This window comes from Parasteatoda tepidariorum, chromosome 3 (assembly GCF_043381705.1).
Source record: "Parasteatoda tepidariorum isolate YZ-2023 chromosome 3, CAS_Ptep_4.0, whole genome shotgun sequence".
Classification (NCBI taxonomy): domain Eukaryota; kingdom Metazoa; phylum Arthropoda; class Arachnida; order Araneae; family Theridiidae; genus Parasteatoda; species Parasteatoda tepidariorum.
The window spans coordinates 54,808,154-54,828,526 of record NC_092206.1 but is presented as its reverse complement, the minus strand read 5'-3'; the positions used below and the strand labels follow the sequence as shown (position 1 = coordinate 54,828,526).

Sequence of the window (20,373 nt, the reverse complement as noted above, 5' to 3'; positions counted from 1 at the left end):
GGCCCTTTTTTAATATACCTGCTGTACAAGTGGTCCTTCTCAAAAAGGTTGTGCACCCTTTGTGGAGTTATGAAATTGAGAGCTGTATTTCTCTACAACTTAGAAATAATTACCATTCTTAATTTTGTGATTTTATTTGTTATGAACGAAATTAATCATGTGAAAGTTGTAACATATTAGCAAGAAAAAAGAGTATCTCTCTTCATATTTACAGCAATGCACTGTTTCAGCTCAAAACATTCTATTATGCTTTGTATATTCAAGTTTTCTTCATACAGATGATGCAAGAAGTTTCACATTTATCACAATTACTTTGCCCTTATAAGCTAATATGTATTAGTAAAATATTGAATTGGGTTTGAAAAAAATTCTAAAATGTAGTTAGAATGTGCTCTAAATCAGTGTAATATTTTAGCTATTTTTTTTCTGCTGTTAATTAAGCAAAAAAGAGAAGTTTAGAACCATTTTATCATACTTTAGCAAGTGTCTTGAATTGGTTACTAATTTTCTGAAAACAAAGTTGTTAAGGTGTTTAAAATTTAAATTTGGCCAAAAAGAAAATTGCTATTTAACTGTTAACCTCGAACTGTGTTGAGGTTTTTAGTTGTTTTTCTGCATACAAAAAAAAAAAAAAAAAAAAAAAAAAAAAAAAAAAACAATTTTTGCCTGTTATTTAAAGGTGAAAAATTTGCTCAGCCAGATTATATTTCGTAAGTTGGCAGTTAAAGGGTTAAAATAATTTCAAATAGTTCATTTGAAAAATATTTTTTTGATATTTTATTAAATATCAGAATTGTTCTATTCATTTACTAGGTGGTGCATTTTAACTTATGAAAAATCAATGCTTGTTCCTAGAAAAAGTCTCTCCCAGGTAAATATTTAAAAATTAGTTATTTAATTATGATAAATGAGTCTGGTGAAGCTTTTTTATTGTCCCATTTTAATAAATAAATTATTTTATCCAGTAATGTTTGTAATTATAAATGAATAATCAAATGAAAACAAGTGAGTCATAAATTATTGCTTTTACCTTGCTATCTTAAACTTAGTGTACAAGGCCACTATTATAGCATGGGTAGAAGGGGCAATTGCCCAGTGCCCGTGCTTTAATTAGGGGCTATATGCTATAAACGATGCTATGATCTAAACTTTAGGGTCCGCCAAAAAAGATTTTAATTTAAGGTTTTTACAATTTCAATTTTTCACTTTTTTCAAGATTATAACTTGAAACATTAAATTTTTACAGTATTCTTATTTTAATTCAAAAGTTTAACTTTTATGCTGTGAAAAAGTAACTACCATGCTTTATTCAATCAAAAATGTAAGGCTTTATTTACCTGATGTTCAAAGTAGAGTCCATAATATGCTTATCACATGTATAAACACAATTTACCAATCAGATTCTCAGTCTTTGGGGGCAAATTTAATATCTGATAGGTACAACATTTTTCCACGTGATGCATATTGTGCAATTTTTATTATGCCTATTGGTATAATTTTTATTAAAATTAATTTTATTGTTAGGGAAAATGTTAGGGCCTCATAATTAGTATTCTGTCCTAGGTTTCAGCTTTTCTGAATAGGGTCCTGGCTTATAATAGTGTAGTGTGAGTTATTTGAAACATTTAAAATTGCTAAGGAGAAAATCATCTAAATCGTTATATGATTAAAGTATATTTTCAGAGAAAAAAATAGTTCTTGTTTTGTTTTTATTGCTCAAAATCATTATGAACCTTTAAAGTTTTATAAATATATTATCTTAAGTTTATAGAATTTATCTGTTTGAATTTTAATTGTATGTTTTATAATTTATTAATATAACCTTAAAATATGACTTTTGTGTTTTCAATAAACATTGAATTTTAAATTTCATGCTATAAATTTTTACTTGCTTACTTATCCTCTTCGTGCCAAACTGGCATATAAAGCCTCTAGTCTTTTTTCCCCACTCACTCCTGTCTTTGGCCAGGCAACGCACTTCTTGTCATCCAGTTAATCCTGCTTCCTTAATGTATCATTGCCATCTTAGTCTCGGTCTCCCTCTTAGTCTCTTTCTGTCAGGTGCTTATGAGCTTGCAACCTACATTTGCAGAATTGTTTTTATCTGTTCTTAGTATCTAGTTAAGCCATCTCCATCTTCGTTTTAGAATTTCTTCATTAACACATGGGATATTAGCTTTTGTTAAAATGTCTTAATTTGTTATACTATTGGGCTAGAAGATTTTAAGTATTATTTTAAGCATCTATTGTGAAAAGTTTCAAGTTTTTCTTTTTCTGATTTCGAAGGATTCCAGCATTCGGCACCATGCAGAAGAGTGGAACGCACGATAGCCTTATAGACATTTATTTTTCATTTGAGGCTTTCCAAAACTTTTACAGACCTTTAAAACAGGATCTAGCTTTTCTGATTTTTTGGGAAAGATCATCATTACTTCCCTGTTTATTTATGATAGCTCTGAGATAAACAAGAGTCAATCTCTTCGATCTTTTTGTAGTTGATTTCTATGTTTCTGTTGGATTTCACATTTATTCTCATTATTTTTGTTTTACTGTAATTAATTTGAAGGTCATTTTCGGCAGCATATTTGTAAAAAGTTTGAGTTTCCATATTAAATCGTTAAAATGAGATGTCATGAGGACAATATTCGTTGGCAAAAATGAGGTCTTCTAAGTGGTGTCATATTTCCATGGTATTCCTCTTTTCTGATCGTGAATTGTGTTCATCATCTGATCAGTGACAATTACAAAAGGGAATCCCGACAAGACACAGCCTTGTCTTACTCCTGTTTGAACATTTAATAATCGAGTCAGTATGCCATCAACTTCTACATTGGTTTTACTGTTGTCATAAATACTCTTTATTATGTTAAAAAAAATTTTCAGGGATGCTATAAATTTTTAGTTTATTTTTAATTATTTGAAATTAAATATTTGAAAAAAAATATAGCTAAACATTAATTTTTTCTATTCAGTTAGTGCATAGTTGTGTCAGATTTAAAGTTTTATATGTTTCAACTATTTTCAAAACTAAGTTTTGGACGTGGTAATACATTCATATATTTAAGGCAGTTTTTCAAAAACTCCAACTTTGCCTTAAACTTTAGTAATAATTTTATTAGAAATGGAGTGACAGATGAACATTTGACATTACTTCTCAAAATTAGAACATAGCAGTTTGAACTTAAGGAGCAGTTATGTTTATCTCCACCTTTTTAAAGTCTAAGGATATATTATATTTCTATCCTTGAAAAAGGTTATTCTATCACTTTACTGACTTTTGAAGATCAAAATCTTTTAATAAAAAGATATATTTGTTTATTCAGAAAAAAAAACTTTTTTATGTGTAATTTATTAACTTGAATCACTTAGAAAATTAAAGGTTCACTTATCGAACATCAAGATTACAGTTTCAAATAAAAATTTGGTCAAAGGTTTTTGAGTGTGTAGGAATTTTTACCTTTATTATGCTATACAACATAATATGATAATATAATAAACCTTTAAGAAACTAGAAAAATTTTAAATGTTCGTTAGACAATATTATAATTTATTTGTTTAATTTCTTTATTTTTAGAAAAACCTAGATTTCTCTCCCGACTCCTCTTGCCAAACTGATGAATCTGTAGATACACTCATAGCAAACATATTCACATCTGATCAACCTTATGTTGTTATTTCATCCATTAAGTATGTCAAAACCTTAATTTATCTTAAATTTTCATTTAAAATTTTATGTTTTATGAACATCAAATTAATTATAATACTTCTTTGCTGTTTTTTATAAAATGTGTTAAATGCGAAACATGTATGGTATATAAATTGGTATCTTGATATTGAATTTTTGCACATAAAATTTTCAGGGTTATTCACTTTGATTCACAATCACCCCTGAGAGAGCTTTTGTTACTTAATTAAAATTTATGATTTTTCATTTGCTTCATAATTATTCGGTCTACAATTTTTTGCTACTTTTCTCATCTCATATTGTCAGTTTAAAATTAATTATATTTTTTTGAAACTGATAAGAAAATAAGAGAATAATATAGTTTTGTTTACTCTTTACCAACTATCAAAGATAATTTAATCATAATTGAATAATCTAGATATTCTAAATATTATTGAATAACTATTAATGTTTTATTTTCAATGTTTTTCTATTAAATATGTCCTTCTATTTATATAGTTTTTAAATTTATTCATGGAAATATAACTAAATTTGTTTCGTTTTATACTCTTGAAATGACTCCAAAACTCTTGATGTTTTTAATGATTGCTCCTGAAAACTTTTCTATGATGTTACCAGGTCTGTAACAAAAGAGTGTGATGTAACTAAGCTATTGTAAGAAAATAAACTTGAACAAACTTAGGGCTTAGTAATTACTTTTCTATTACTTCATTGTTTCTGTTTTTGTGAGTAGTAAGCTATACATGTCTGATGCCTTTTTATCGTAATAAGTATCCACAAAATTTAAACATTTGATTATATCTGTCTTGGTTATCTGTTACTTATGCAGACTTATAACTAAACCCAGTAAAATTTATGACTCCAGTCAAAATTTGGTTGCAATCTCAAAAGTTAATTTTTTTTTAAATATTTTTTTTAAGAATTATTTTTATAGAGTATTTACTATTTTGGTATTATTGATATTTTATGAACTATACCATTTAACTATCTAATAACTTAATTATTGATGCCATATGCATTATATTAGTTAACTACCATGATAGTAGTAATATCCGAATAGCAATATATAGCTTCTTTGTTTTAAGAAAGAATAGCTATCTATAAAAAGTAAATAAAGTTTTATCATGCCTGAATGAAATAAAAGCTATCTGCACAAAAAGGTGCCCCTCAACACAAAAGGTAAAGTATGAGAATTTAAACTTCACAAATGTATTAAAAATGGTGAAAAAAGGCAAACAAAGGGTTCTAACTTTGACTGAGAGTTTTTAAAAAATTTTATAACAGAAAAACAGTTTTAAAGAAATTTAATGCAGTTTTTGCTGTTAATTCATATGACAAAGCATGATTTTTTTTCTCCCAAAGTTTTTAGTTTTTGTTCAAAGACTTACCAATAAATATCGTTGCAAGTCCCTTCCATTACTATTTCCATTACCATTTGATATACAGTGATACCTCGAGATACGAGTTTAATTCGTTCCGTAACCTTGCTCGTATGTCAATTTGCTCGTAATTCAAAGCAATTTTCCCCATTGAAATTAATTGAAATGCCATTAATCCGTTCCATCCCCAAAAATGCTACCCCCAATTGTTTTTGTTACGTGTTTTTGAATAAGAAAAATGTATTTATAAATGACAAATATTGTATAAAAACATAATAAAAGAAAATGTAAAGCAAAAAAAAAAAAAACTGGTTTTATAAAGTGTGCATACATATTTGTATTTTGATCACTTAAATGCAAGTTGCACACATCTTAAATGCTACTGTATGCTTAATTTTAGTCACTGCTTTTCTCTTCACCGGTCTTTGCTTTTTTAGCTGGATTAAAAAAAAACTGTCCAAGGAGGTTTGTTTCTTCCTCCTTCTCAGAATGCTGCAGAAATGAGTTAGGCGAGTGTCATGAAATAGTTCCGATGCACGACCAGATGCAACTTTTTCGGGATGTTTCCTTGCACGAACTGTGAAATTCTTGCCCACATTCCCAAGAACACTTTTATCTCACTTGTAGAGATAACCTCCTCCACCTCTGGCTCTTCCTCGAAACCAATTTCTTGCAGAACCCCCGAATGCTGCTGCGACGGTAACTCTTGTAATTCCTCTGTCGTCAGTTCCTGAGAGTACTCCTCGATGAGCTCGTTCACGTCTCTCTCACCCATCACCAGGTCCATGGATTTTCCCAGAGACCCAATATCCTCCTCCACTGGCACTTTGGGTTCGAATCCTTCGAAGCTATAGACTCAGGTCACAGCACAATTTTCGGCTACAGACTCACTCTGGCCACAGCTTCTTCCATGCAGAGGTCAAGGTCCTCGTTGCAACGCTCAGCCAGGCCTGATCAATAATTCTGAGGCATATCACGATGTTAAAGTTGTCCTCCCAGTACTCTCGAAGGGTGAGGTTTCTGTTTTCTGTCACCTCAAAGCAGCGCCGGAACAGGTGCTTAGTGTACAGCTTTTTAAAATTAGAAATCACCTGCTGATCCATGGGCTGCAGGATAGGAGTGGTGGTAGATAGAGAACCTTTATAAACTTGAACTCTTCGAGGATGTCATGTTCGAGGTTCGGTGGGTGAGCAGGAGCATTGTCGAGGGTGAGAAGGACTTGCCTGGCCGTTCCTCGTATCTCAAATGTCACTCGTATCTCAAAACAAAACTTCGCTCGCTCGACAGCTCGTATCTCAAATAACTCGTATGTTAGGGCACTCGTATCTCGAGGTACCATTGTATTAAAATTTATTTTTTTTATTCCAAGATGACTGTGAGCTGATAATGGACAGTTCAAAAATATTAATCATAAAAGATTTGTGTAGTCCAAGCAGTAGAGGATTTTAGAAAGATTGGCATAGTTATCTGTTTTTTGTTATATAAGTACACAAATCTGCATTTTATAACCAAACCTATTCTAGGAAATAAGTTTTTTTTCTGTGAAAACAATTAAAGGATATTGTTTTCTGTGTATAATTTTTTTTTTTTTTTGATGGCATATCTTTAAATTGGAGAAAATTTCCTCTAAAATCTGTACCTACAAGTTACAGATTTTAGAGGAACAGACTTTTTAAGCTAGGTTTTCTGACAGTTACAAATAATACATACAGAGGTTCCTGCATGTATATTTTTTGTTACAGGTTTGCTACTTGCAGTGAGATCAGTTGATAAATTTTTAAACTAAAAGCAAATATTTGAGGAAAAAACATATAAATTTCTTCATGAGTTGTAATTTTCAACCTTAACTCTTTCGCACCTACTGTCACATATACGTGCCAGCAAGAAACGCCCTCACTTCCCGGCCGACACACCGGTGTGCCAGAGCGATTTCTCATTCACCCCCGGGCGTCACTTATTTGTGCCATTGTCCTGGAACGTTTTAAAAAATACATTTTTTGCCAGAAGATTGCATTGTATCTCCATATCGTTTCAGATACATGTAGAGTTGATCTTCTACTCAAAATGAAAGTAGTATGACTCACAGGCACGTGGTTTTTAGGAGGAAGGAATGGAAGAGAAAGAAATGTTTTATGACGGCTCTTTAAATTCGCACGTGGTATTTATTTACAATTAGCAGGGGAGGTTGTTTTTTTTTTTTTTTTGCTACAGCATTGGGTATTTCGATTTGCGGTCCAGTTTTTAGTGCAATGTTAATGTTTTCAAGTTTTTCATGCGAAAAAAGAATTTTAAGTCATATATTTAGCTTTCATATGTATAATTTTAAAAGTTATTAAATGGTAAGTACATAATGAAAATAAAATATATATTTAAACAAGAAATAACTTAAGTAAATAAAGTATCTATAGAAATATATATGAAGCATATGCCATTTAAGTACTGTACAGAACATTGTTAAACATTGCGGTGATATTTCGGTAATTTCATGGATTTAGACTTGACAGCAAAAAACCCTCCGGCCCTGGAGAAACACCCGCGAGAGAGACTGCCGGCCTCAACGATGAGCGCGCGTTTGCACTTCCCGTCGCGATAGGGTTAACTGTTTCTCTGTTATATCTCTTTAAAGTCCCCCAGTTAAATTTGGATTTCTTGTTAACAACACTACAAGGAAAAACTTTAAAACTAATTTTTCTCAAAATTTACTAAAGTTATTGATTTGAGCTGCCAACAAGCTCTTGAAAAGTTGCTGCTTTCTTTTTTAAATGTAAAAAAAAAAAATTTTTTTTTTGCAGAGTGTTATTAAAAGATGGAAACAAGCTCATGAGCAGACTGAAATCCAAGCTTAGTGAATCTTCAAATGAAGTAGTGGATGAAGAATCATGCTATCATAAAGTTAGTTTCAAAAGCTGATGAAAAGGTTGATTTGAGCATGTCATTATTATACTTTTTTGGCATTTTATTTTGAACTGGTAAATATTGTTGTTTCACATTTTTGTGGCTTAAAAGTTTCTGTTTTCTTACAGTGTGAAGTGTTCAGAGAGAAATTGGAAAAAATGCTTGCTGCACTGACTGCTGATGAACTTGCTTCTAAAGAACTCCTTGAGAAAGAAAAGGGAGGTCTGATGTCTGACACAGAATATCTTTCTACTCAAGCAGATGCTCCTTTCTACCAATCAAAAAAGGCATAGTTTTTCCTTATTTTTTCTCTGAAAAAAAATTCTATTGGTAATAAATTACAGTTTAGGAACTGTTATATCTATCATTATCTCTTTCAAACAGGGCATGAAATTACAGTTATAAAATTACTGGCCTGACAAAAAATCTTTGCTCCTAAAAATTTTACATTAATAAAGAAAAATGATAAACAAATTTTTATATGTTAATGTATTTAGTGTAAATAATTCTATGATAGGGGAAATCATAAAAAATGTAGAAATTTAAAAAAATAATAAACCGTGCGGTATAATAATTAAGCCATAACCTATACATCATTCAAAATAACCGAAATTTAAGGTTAATATTAAATAAAACAAAACTTCAAAATGTTTAAACTTAAAAATTAACAAGAATGTGAAATACAAATAAACCTTTTTGTCTATTTTTTGATACTGTTACTCTTTTTTATTAAAATTTCTTGGATATATTTAATAAAATCATAAATTGAACAGCTCATATTACATGAAAAGAACTATAGGCTATACATCTTTTATAAACATTATAATCAACCTCAACTAATAAAGCCATTTTAAGATATTTAATTAGATTAAGAAGGATTAAACATACCTGATGGGAAGAGGGTCTCAACAAAATTGCTAGATTATGTTGATATTCTCCCTTTTTTATCTCTATACACCTACTTTATCTCTCCTGATTTTCATCTCTCCATTCTTCCTTCTCTTTATTTTCTTTCTTAAACCTGTTGCAATCTCCACTCCGCAGCAGGCATACATGTCCAGTCCTGACAGTCTTGCAAGCTAAAAGCTTACTAGTCAACAAAACATACTCTATTATCTTGAGAGTCAAACTAAAAAACAAAATTATGTGGTATATCACAATATGTAAGGCAAAAAACATCACTGAAACATGTATAAACATTACTAAAAAGTTCCTACAGGCAAATTTTGCTAACAGTAAAATTAGTTGATCATCTTTAAATCTTTTGACTAGAAATCACTGCCGCATTTCGTTTAGCAGAGCTGGGGAAATAGAAATATGGTTGCCAGATCTAATCTCACTTGTGTATGTATGCATTTAAAATCAACAGTTGTGACTTCATCATTGTATGCTATTTTTCTTGTAAACCTCTTATAAAAAAAGATTACATTACTTTGACTTTCCTTTGTAGCAATAAGGAAACTGAAAACATACATTAATTACCTATTCATTAACTCCTACTTTTAAACTAAAAAAAATGCTAACCAGAACAAATGCAAAAAAAATTTTGATTGTACGCATCATTTTTACCATGTTTCTAACAGCTGTGGTATGTTTTTAAAAGACAAAACTTTACTCGCCGAACTTAAATATTTGGTCTCCAAAGATAAACGTAAATTTTGCACCTTGTTTCATAAGTAGAATACCATGGTGGCATATAGTTGCTGAATAAGATGGGCTTTAGAAGTAAATTTCTTGATTAGAGAGTTGTGGTACTCAATGTTTATTGAAAGAGAGGGAATTGAGCTTTTGATGGCTGTAACAATTTACGTAAAATTTTATTGGAAATTCTTAAATGTATATGTATGTAGTTTATTACAAAATTGCACAGAATTCTAAAAACATAACTAATGGTATAGAAATGTGTTTTTATATTTAATAACAATTCCTATCAATTTAAATCTTTACAAAGGTGGGTGTAATTTGGTAAGGAGAAAAATTTAAATATAAATGAATTTTTTATATTTGAATTTTGAAATATATATATATATATATAGAGAGAGAGAGAGAGAGAGAGACCAAATGGTTCCAAGCATTAAATATTTAAAACGGAAATTGAGTTTTTCTTTTTGGTCGATATTCGATGATATTGGTGTTCTACTTTTATCTACATTAAAATCTTTAAAATTTAATGCTTTTTTTTAATTTAAACTAATAATATAATACTATATTTGTGCAACTTAATGCTGCTCTTTTTATCCATAGCTTTGTTTTTAGTTTTTGTTCCAAGTCAATGAATTGTCATAATATAAAATATATGGACACAATTATCATTCTACTATGGTCCTTTCCCAGAGATAAAAAAAGTCAATGTGCAAGCTGCATCATAATGATGAATAATTCAATACCTTACTTATTTACATACATTTATATAAACAGCATTTTTAGATAACACTTGAAACATTGCTTGACCTGCTGTTTAACTTCAAATTTTATTCAAAGTTTGAATAATAATAATTTCTTATATATTTTCTTTCAGACGCCATTTGTTGAGAGAGAATCTGTGATGTCAAGAACTAATAGTTTAAAAAAAGCTTTTTGGCAAATTTTTGATTGCATTGAAACAGGTAAAAATCTTTCTTTTTTCTTTCTTTTTATTAAAAAGTATATATTTCTTATACACTGTTAGAAATATCAAATTATGGTATACTTTATTTTAATTACTTAGAATTTACTAATTTATAGTATTAGATTTTGTTCAGTCAAATTTATGTTCTCGTGCAATAAAAATACTGTTCGAAATTATGAAATAAAAAAATTGATTTATTTCCTCGTAAATTTGACTTTTAAATAAGAAAATACATTGTGGTTTATTTTAATGAACTTTATATTTTTTCATCCGGAGACTTAGAAAATATTATTATGCCCTGCCAAAATACATATCTATGATTTCATGCTCTAATTAGTATTGAAAAGTGACTAATGTAATTATTTATTGCTCCATTCTCGACATGTATCGTAAGTCAAATAATCTTATGCAGCTTTTATAAGTAGGCATTTTTTATTCAAACTAAAGATTAAAAAAAATTTGTCACTCACAAGTTTTATTTATTTTTTTACTTGAGCAAATACAAATGTTGATGGAGATATATATGTGTGTAATGCTACCTATAAAAGTTATTAAATGTCAACTTTTTAAAATTATCTTTTATCCTGTTACTATTATGTTCCACATTTGTTGTCTATATTATTGTTGAAAGTGTTAAAATTGCAACTAATTATCCATTTTTTACCTTAAGCTGTTGATGAACAGAATGCTCAAACCAGGGAAAGAGATGCAAGCATTGTTCGAACTCCCACCTCAGAATCGATGAATCCACCGACAGATATAACGTTATCAAGCCCAGAACATTTTAGCAATCCTGAAACCACGCCTCTAGGTGTGAGTGAGGAGGAAAAACTCTCGCGTCCAGATTCTTTTCGAACACCTTGGGGTTCATCAATGGGCCAAAGTATTGGAGCTCCTTTAAAAGACACTTTGCAAGTGACTTTACCCACTATTCAAGGTGGTGCTAGTGCAGATAGTTCTCCTTGTCCATCTCCTGACCCCAACGCATCTCCTGCCATTTCACCTTGTTCATCTCCCATCTCAGAGCAAGTTAGGTTAGGTCTAGATCTGCCCCTCAGTGAAACAGACATATCTCATCCTTGTTATGGAAGTAGCAGCATTTCAAACTCTAGTTGCTTAACTGGGACCAAAAATAGTGAGTTGGGTGATTTTAGTGAATATATGTATTGTACTTTCATTTTGTTATATCAATGACTAGTGCTCAACCTTCTCATGCTTATTAAACTTTAAATACTTTACCAAATGAATGTAAATTCAAATCTTTATGGCCCTATATATATATAGGGGTCTGTCCAGGTCGAATTTACTACCGTTTAGCGGTACCTTCACAAATTCAATTTAAGAAAAAACGGTAGTTTCACAAATTCAACTTTAAGAAAAACGGTAGTTTCACAAAATACTTTTTCTTGAAATTTTATTTTTGTATCCTTAAGAAACGATAAATCTATATTTTTCCTATGTTTTTGTGATGATTTTTTAATAAGATTTTTAATTTTTCACAAATTAATGTCTAAATTTTCACAAAATAGGTACCTCTCAGAAAAACCTAGACAGTCCCTGATATATATATATGTATAGTGTGGCGTTCATTGAAAAAGATACAAGAACATGGAGAAATAATAGAATTTTATTAAAGTAAGGAAAGGAGGCCTAAAAATAAGAACATTACATGCTGGTGGATCGATAGATTGACCTTGGAAAGAGGGTTTTTATATCTTTCTGGACAATATATTTAAATATTAATAGGTCTTAGTAATGTCGGATTGATCACATAATTTCCCAAACTACTAAAGATACACCATCACAATTTCTAAGATAATTAGATCAATATTATTACTTTCTTTGTGGGAAAGGTTTTAAATGATTGTGCGATGGATATAAGTTCTATTTATGAATTTTATTCAATATATAATTCTTTTAACATTACTTCTATATATTTAAAAATGTAATAAATGCCTGGTGGATGAGTGGTAACGCTTCATGCCACAGGTTCTGGGTTTTATGCTCAGTAGGCCATGGCCCTCAATGGGCTGTTGCACCCCTGAATTAAGTTTAGTATTTAAGTATAATCATAAGCAATATAAAATTTTTACTGGTCTAAGGGACCAGCAATCAAGAGATCGTACTTGTTTATACACACTCTCATAGGGCCTTTCCCATATCCCCTTTTATGCATTAAAAATTCCTATGTAGCTTTGTATAAATCAAATTATTTTTTATGTTTTGATGCACTGGTTAAATTTTATTTATTTGCCATAATTTGAAACATAATATTTAATGTAAGAAAAATAAATTTAAAGTGAAATAAGATTTTAAAAAATATAATAAATGATCTCATTCATTACTGTAGTAAAATATGCTATTTTGTGACTAACTAGTTCAGAAGACCTTATAATACTACTTCATTGTTGTTCAAGTCAGTTTTAGTGGCCATGGACCAACAAATCACTGTTAATTTCAAGCCGTTGCATATGTTGCTAGCTGACTTCAGTGAATAGTTGGTTTGCCCTCATGTTTATGGTTTTTCATTTTTTTGCATTAATCTTGTTTCTGAGAGCCTTGCTTTAAATGCTTTATATCTTCTCATCAATCTGAAACCTTTTTTTTTATAAAATGCAACTAACCATTAAAAAGTGCAGCTAAAAAACTACTCACATGTGAGACAAATCTTTTATTTTTTTTGTTCTATTAGTTCTGCTGCATTTTCACTTTTCACATTTTAAAGTAATATATTTTTGCGGAATTAATTTTTACTGCTAATCAATACAGCTCAATCAATATTATGGATAGTTAAATAATTATCCTTATTAGATTGCTTTTCAAAGTTTTGAATAAGTGCTGAGCATCTTGCTGTTCAAAAAGTGGCACATTCTTAGCAGAGAACTAATCTTTATTATTTTCATTTGCCTGTACACCGCAACTCCAGAAAAGACATTCTAACCATATGTGCATTATGCTCTAGGGTTACAATATTTTTTTAATACCGACTTGACAATAATTTTATTCGCCACAATATAAAAATTGTGTAGTATAACTATGAAAAATCACAAGTATAATGGTAATAATATACATCTTTAGCTGCACGCAATTCATTGACAGACATTGCAGCATATACAATAGCTTGACCTATGAAAATAAATTCCAAGTTCTATAAGTATGTAGCTAAAGATTGTGGGATAGGTCATAGCCGATTTCTTTTTTTCCAATGTTAAAAATTTTTAGGAAAAAAAAACTGCAAATTTTGAAACTGAGATAGAATAATTGAAAGCTGCTAAAGTGTAATTACTTTTCTCATAGTGCACCTTTTTATTGAAATTTTTTGGAAAATATGTTTTTTAGTTCTAAGTTTGAATTAAAACTATTACTTTTTTTTGTTTGAGCTATCTTTCTGAGAGAATTATTTCTACTTTTAGATGAAAATGCTCAATCACCAACTGCTACTCGCCGTATAAGTAGTGGGGCTGTACTTAAAATTCTTGGTACATCTGGTTTAGATAATCCTTCCATCTCCTGCCAAACATTCAAAACCTTATCAGAAGCTGACACAAGAGAATTTCCTATTATAAATCCTCTAACAACTGTGCCATCTTGGTCAGAAGCAAATAAAGACATTTCAATTGAAAAAGCTCTTCTTCCTTGCACTGATGCTTTATGTGCTGCTGCTTCACCCTTAATGGATGTTGAAGAAATTCCATTGTAAGCAGTTTGTTGTATGTTTTTCGCACAAGCAATATTTAAATTATTCTATGCCCCCAAATTATAAGTTGTATAATATTTATGTAACTTCATTGTGAAAGGTACCTACATAAGAGATGCTAACTATATAGTATAGGTGATAATTTAAGTAGCAAAATAATATTTTTTATGAGTAAATAAGACATTTTTTTTTCCCTACTGGATTTGCATTTTTATCACCAAAGTATAGGAAGTAGCTGTGGTCTGTAAGATATGTTCTATTAATATAGTGAGAAGGCCAGACAATAGTTTAAGCCTCTCAGAGATTGGTGTTTTTGTCTTTAGGGCAAGAATCACAGCATCTCTCCCCTCCCCATTTTTAAAATTAGTTTAGAACCATGGTGAATCAGGTAATAGAGTGTTTGTCACCCAATGAGGTAACCCAGGTTCGAATCCCAGTGGTGGCTATGAATTCTGTGCCCGGTTCACACCGACCAGCTGATGTAAAATATTCTCTGTGATTGACGAATCATGGGGTTTAATTCCCTTGCCGTGGGGTTAACAAAAGTTTTTCACGTTTTTCCTCTCCATATTATGTTAGTTCCATCGAAAAGTATCCCACGAAGGCTAATTTGTCTAATGTTCAATCCAGAAGCTATTTTGTCTGTTGGACTAGGTTCGAAATTACAAGGCTACGGAAGTTGACCATTGATAGGAGTAAACTCAGAATTTGATAGACTGTTCAGCGCTTAAAAAGACAGTGTTCATTTTTCTGGTTATTTCATTCATCTGCAAAGCTCAGTCATGAATTTTATTCGAAGGAACTTTAAATGTGCTCAAATCTGAACAAAATTAAATATAATTCTATACATTTCTTCTTTCAAAATGAAAAATTTTTAATATTATCTACAAGTTATAGTTTTCTTTTTAATTTCTTTATTGGACTTAGTATAAGCATCTGTTTTTTCTCCTTTTAGGCAAGACTGAAGTATGATTGTATTATATACAAAATAAATTTAATTGTGCTAAATATATGCTAGGTTACTCTTAATTTTTACAGTATTAATCTCTGCATGACTTCTTTAAAATTCGAGACAAATTTGAATTTTTGATACTACTGCAGAGTGACGCTGTAAATTCTGTTACCAGAATCTGGCGCCAACTAATTAATGTGTCTCAGATCTGCTCTTCAAAAAAAGTATAGTAAAACGTCAGTTCACGACCATCTTTAAACAATGGGGACTTTTGAAGAACAGCCACATGTTACTGTTACCAAACTTTTTGCATTAATTTTAAATTACGGAGAACCTCTGAACAGTGATTTCTGAACAACAGCAGTTTCTTGCTAGCATGAATTTTGTATCAGGGTGTATCTTAGTTAATTTTTTTTCCCATCTTTCTTCTTTTGTCTACAATAAATTTAACCTGGGTGCGTAGCATTTTTAAAAAGTGCTTAAAGGTACTTATTTTCGTTTATTAATAGCCCTTAAAGGTGCTTTTTTCATTGTGTGTCTTTAAAAAGTGCTTAATTTTCCATATTCCAAAATGAAATTTTTCCTTTTTCAAAAGCAATAGTGAAGTTTTTTTTTTTTTTTTGTCATGACGGTTAAAAACAGATTAAACCTTCAATTGTCAAAAACTTTCCAACCCAGCCTAGTTATGTTTTTTTAAAGTGCTTAAAATTTTTATTTGTGTGCTTGAAAAGTGCTTATTTTTTGTTGAATAATTTGGCTACACACCCTGTTAACTAATCCTTACTGATCTGTGTTGACTCAGGGGATAAAGCACTTGCCTCCTAATGAGGCAGCCCTGTTCAAATCTAAGGGGAGGCTGGTCGATTTGAATTCTGCACCTGGCCTTGCACCTACTACAGTGCTGATGTAAAATATCTTCAGTGGTAGACGAATCATGAGTTAGAGTCCCCTTGCTGTCAGGCTAACCGTAACAGGTTTCTGTAGTTTTCCTCTCTGTGTAACGCAAATGCGGGTATGTTCCATCACAAAAAGCCCTCCACAAAGACTAGTTTCGCTCAATGTTTTGATCCAGGAGTTTCATTGACTTCTAGGTTGGGTTCAAAATTACAAGATGAAGTTATGGTAGTCATGAACTCAGAATTTGCTCGCCTTATCCATGCCAGTTATGAAATAAAATAAGAACTAATCCTTAATGAACATATTGGTCTTACAATTTAAGTCATTTTTAAAAGTTTTTAATCATTCATACAATAGTCGATCATGCATTTGGCTGTTCAAGTGCATCTACTTCAGATACTTTGCATCTGTAGTAGATGCATCTACTACAGATACTTACAAGGGTGATCAACGAGAATCACAGGAATCTTGTTCTCTTGACATTATTAAACATTCATTCAGAAGTCAATCACAGTCTCAACAGTTTGATACCGCCTACTACGGATGCACTGCTGCTTTCATTGGTGGTCTGTGATAATTATTGGCATTCTGTTCTAACATATACACAATATGAGCAGTAATTCTTGATGTGTTATTGGTCAGCTTTCAATTTAAACTGCTCATAGAAATTTTCGACACTTTTGGCAAAGAAGCGTTATGTGCATGCACCTGACCATTATTTGTGTTGCAGTTCAATACGTAATATGCTTTTATCTGGGTTACAAATATTGATAAAATTAAAGAATTGAATTATTCTAATAAAAACTCTGGAATTCTTTAAAGGCTGTAATATGAAAGTGGTTTTTTTTACTTTCAAACTTTTCCTGTAAAATATGAATCATAGTAAAATTTTATCTGTATTAAAAACTAATTGTGCACCAAAAACTCGATCACTTTTAGTCAATGTTAAGTATTTATTTAATGACAAATGATTTAGTTTGTGTTTGTTTAAAAAATTGTGTTTCTAAGTTTAAATTTTGTTTTAAATACCTCATTACTTTAACTTGTGCTTTTTTTTTATTTTATGTGTAATGCTATTTATATGTTTATATTTTCAGGGAAGGTTTTGATGAAAGGTGTGTTATGAACAATTATTTTGGTATAGGTTTAGATGCTAAAATAACCTTAGAATTTCATAACAAAAGAGAAGAACATCCAGAAAAATGCAGGTATTTTCTTTTATTTATTTATTCATTTATTTGTTCTAAGTAAATTAAAAAGCATTTAAAACAAATTCTGTGATAACTGCAATTGTTGGCTGTTAACCGAACCATGTGAAATTCGTAAAGTAATTGTATTGAAAATATTTTTTTTTTAAAAAAACATTTTTTTATAAGCAGCTTGCTGATTAGGAGCTATATTATTTATAGTTTTAAATTGCAAATGTGTGTAATTATTCATCACTAGTTAGCAACCTTTGTAAAAGTATAATTTTTCAATATGAATAAGCTTGGCCTTTTAATATTTTCGAAAATTAAAATTAATGTATATTTTTTTATGCATCATAAATAGATATTTGTTTTAAAATATAACGGCTGTCAATACCTATTATTTAATACTGGACATAGATTTTTATGAATTTTTAAACTTTTCTTATGTTTTTTTTTCTTTTATATATATTTTGATGATTAAAAATATCTTAATACTGTTTAGCATGAAATTTAAATTGCAGGTCAAGAACACGTAACTTGATGTGGTACGGTGTGCTCGGAGGAAAAGAACTATTACATCAAACCTACAAGAACTTGGAACAAAGAGTTCAACTTGAATGTGATGGTAAACAAATACCATTACCTCCTTTACAAGGCATTGTTGTCTTAAATATCAACAGGTTTGTGTTATATTTTTAAACTAAAGAAATTGTGTTGCATACTATGCAATATTTTTTTATGTATTAGTATCATTGAATAACTGATACAAATGTAAAATAAAATAATTAAATCGCCTCTGAACTGGGCTGAGCTACAAATTATGAAATCAATAATAGTTTCTGTGATATGTTGAGAACTGTAAAAATATAAAAAAAGAGTATAGTTTTCGATATTTTGGTTGTTATGGTAGCTTAGAAACATAATGTAATTTTGGTTTTAAAAAAAATTAGTTTGGTAAATTTTAAATGATAAAAAAAGAAATATTTTTAATATTTCAAATAAATATTCAAAATGTTAATTTTTTCATCAACTGTAAATATTATTTAGTGTCTTGCTATGCTGATTTTTAAGTTTATTAAAAATGTAATTATATGTATTGACTAAATCTATTGAATAAATTATGGTAGATGTTCATGACAGAGGGGGCTTTTTGAGCTTTCTTTTCTCATTCTATAATTGATGAAAAATTAAAAAAAGACAAATGTCAAATTACCTTACATTTGATGAGCTGCATGCAACTTGTTTTTAAAAAGCATCTTATCCATTTAGGTTAAGCTCAAAAATGCACACAAAACTCAACCTCTTAGAAGCTTTACTATTGGTGCAAAATTAAATGAAAATTAATATTTTTTTAACAAAAAAAAATGAAATAAGAATTTTTATTTTTTTTATTAATACAATACCTTTGGATTATAATATGCTATAATACTTTTTTTTTTTTCAGATTAAATCGTAATTTATCCCCACAACTAAATACAAATAATCAGCTATCTAAAATATGTGATAGGAAAAAAAATGCGTCATTAAGATTATTTTATAGTTCATTGGCACATTCAATATTTGACATTAATGGAATAAATGCTTTTTATTTATATTTAATATTTTTCATTTTTATGTTACATACTTCTATTCTATGTTTATAGTTATGGAGGTGGATCCAATTTCTGGGGTGGCACTAAAGAAGATGATGTAAGTGTTCTGCATTCAACAAATTTAATTTATTAATTACATGCTTAAAAGTTGTCTATCACTGGACTGTGAATATTATTTTGCATAAAAATTCTGTAATTTATTTTTATATATTTTTTATTTATTTATTTAATTTTTTTTGTATTCATGTAATGCATTCTGTTGACGTCTAATTGACTTAAGCTGAAATTTTACCTTTTAAGTCTTAAAAAATATATATTAGATTTATATTAGTAGCTCCTTTCTTCAGTATTTCTATTGTCGTTGTCATATAAAATAAAAGAAAAAAACATTTCTTACTTTAAGATGAAATACTTTTAACAGTTATAAGCTAAATATAAGTTTTTATAAATAATATAATAAAGTAATTAATTAGTAATAAAGTACAAAATAAATAATGATAATTTAATATGATTAAAATTTAATTTTCATTGACAAATAGATTGGCAAAATAAAAAGAAAAATTTCTGTGCGCAAAATAATTTGTATTTTGCTTAAAAACTATAGAATAAATTCCTCTGTATAATGATGTTATATATGTAATTTTCTTTACTAAATATCTTTATTACTAGTTAAGTTACATACAGTAGTTTAATATTTTTTAAGTATGTGAGAAGTAAATTATTGCTATATTCGTTTTCTTGATTGAAATGTTTTTCTGTCAATTATTGTCGTATAATACTAATTCTTTGTAACAAGTATGAATGGATGTTTCACAAGGCAAATTTTTGCAGCTTTTTTGTGCCCCAGCTTTTGATGATAGGATTTTAGAAGTTGTTGCTGTTTATGGTACTGTACAAATGGCCGCATCTAGAGTTATAAATTTGCAACACCATAGAATAGCTCAAGTATGTTGCATATTATATGTACTTAATTATTTAAGATACAGATCTCTTTATTTAAATTTGTCGTTTAGTATTTAAGAGCTAATTGCTTATAAATATTTCTTCATTTCAATAAAGTGTTATATTGTAAGCTTATTTTGTATGCAATATTTATATTTTTTCCAACAGTGTCGGTCTGTAAAAATCGTTATTAAAGGTGAAGAAGGTGTCCCTGTTCAAGTAGATGGAGAAGCTTGGATTCAATCTCCTGGTTACATACGCATTGTACATAAAAACCAAACTCAAGTTCTTTGTCGGAATAGGGTAAGTGAATGATCTTAAAGTTTTATGTGTTTTTTGTTTTTCTTTTTATAAGGATTCTTATAAATATACACTAAAGATATTTCCTTTTAATAGAAAACATTTTGTAAAGTCATTAACGAGAATTATTCTACCTGCTGATCCTAGCTTATTATAAATTGTTAATAATAATATTTATAAATCAACAAAATTAATTTACTTACAATACATAAGAATTTAAAAGTATGTTTAAAAAT

At 29.5% G+C, this 20,373-nt stretch overlaps 1 protein-coding gene across 5 annotated transcripts in view; it reads left to right on the top strand.

The window, feature by feature from the left end:
* Window positions 1-20,373, top strand: part of LOC107438610 (diacylglycerol kinase delta) — an 89,970-nt gene that overhangs the window by 59,165 nt on the left and 10,432 nt on the right. For all 5 annotated transcript variants that reach the window (XM_016050931.4, XM_016050929.4, XM_016050930.3 and 2 more), the window contains exons 12-23: window positions 814-871; window positions 3,575-3,687; window positions 7,857-7,956; window positions 8,088-8,246; window positions 10,478-10,565; window positions 11,238-11,702; window positions 13,981-14,263; window positions 17,211-17,321; window positions 17,825-17,983; window positions 18,947-18,992; window positions 19,727-19,840; window positions 20,006-20,140. In XM_016050931.4, the coding sequence (XP_015906417.1) occupies window positions 814-871; window positions 3,575-3,687; window positions 7,857-7,956; window positions 8,088-8,246; window positions 10,478-10,565; window positions 11,238-11,702; window positions 13,981-14,263; window positions 17,211-17,321; window positions 17,825-17,983; window positions 18,947-18,992; window positions 19,727-19,840; window positions 20,006-20,140 (1,831 nt within the window). The remainder of the gene's footprint in view (window positions 1-813; window positions 872-3,574; window positions 3,688-7,856; window positions 7,957-8,087; window positions 8,247-10,477; window positions 10,566-11,237; window positions 11,703-13,980; window positions 14,264-17,210; window positions 17,322-17,824; window positions 17,984-18,946; window positions 18,993-19,726; window positions 19,841-20,005; window positions 20,141-20,373) is intronic.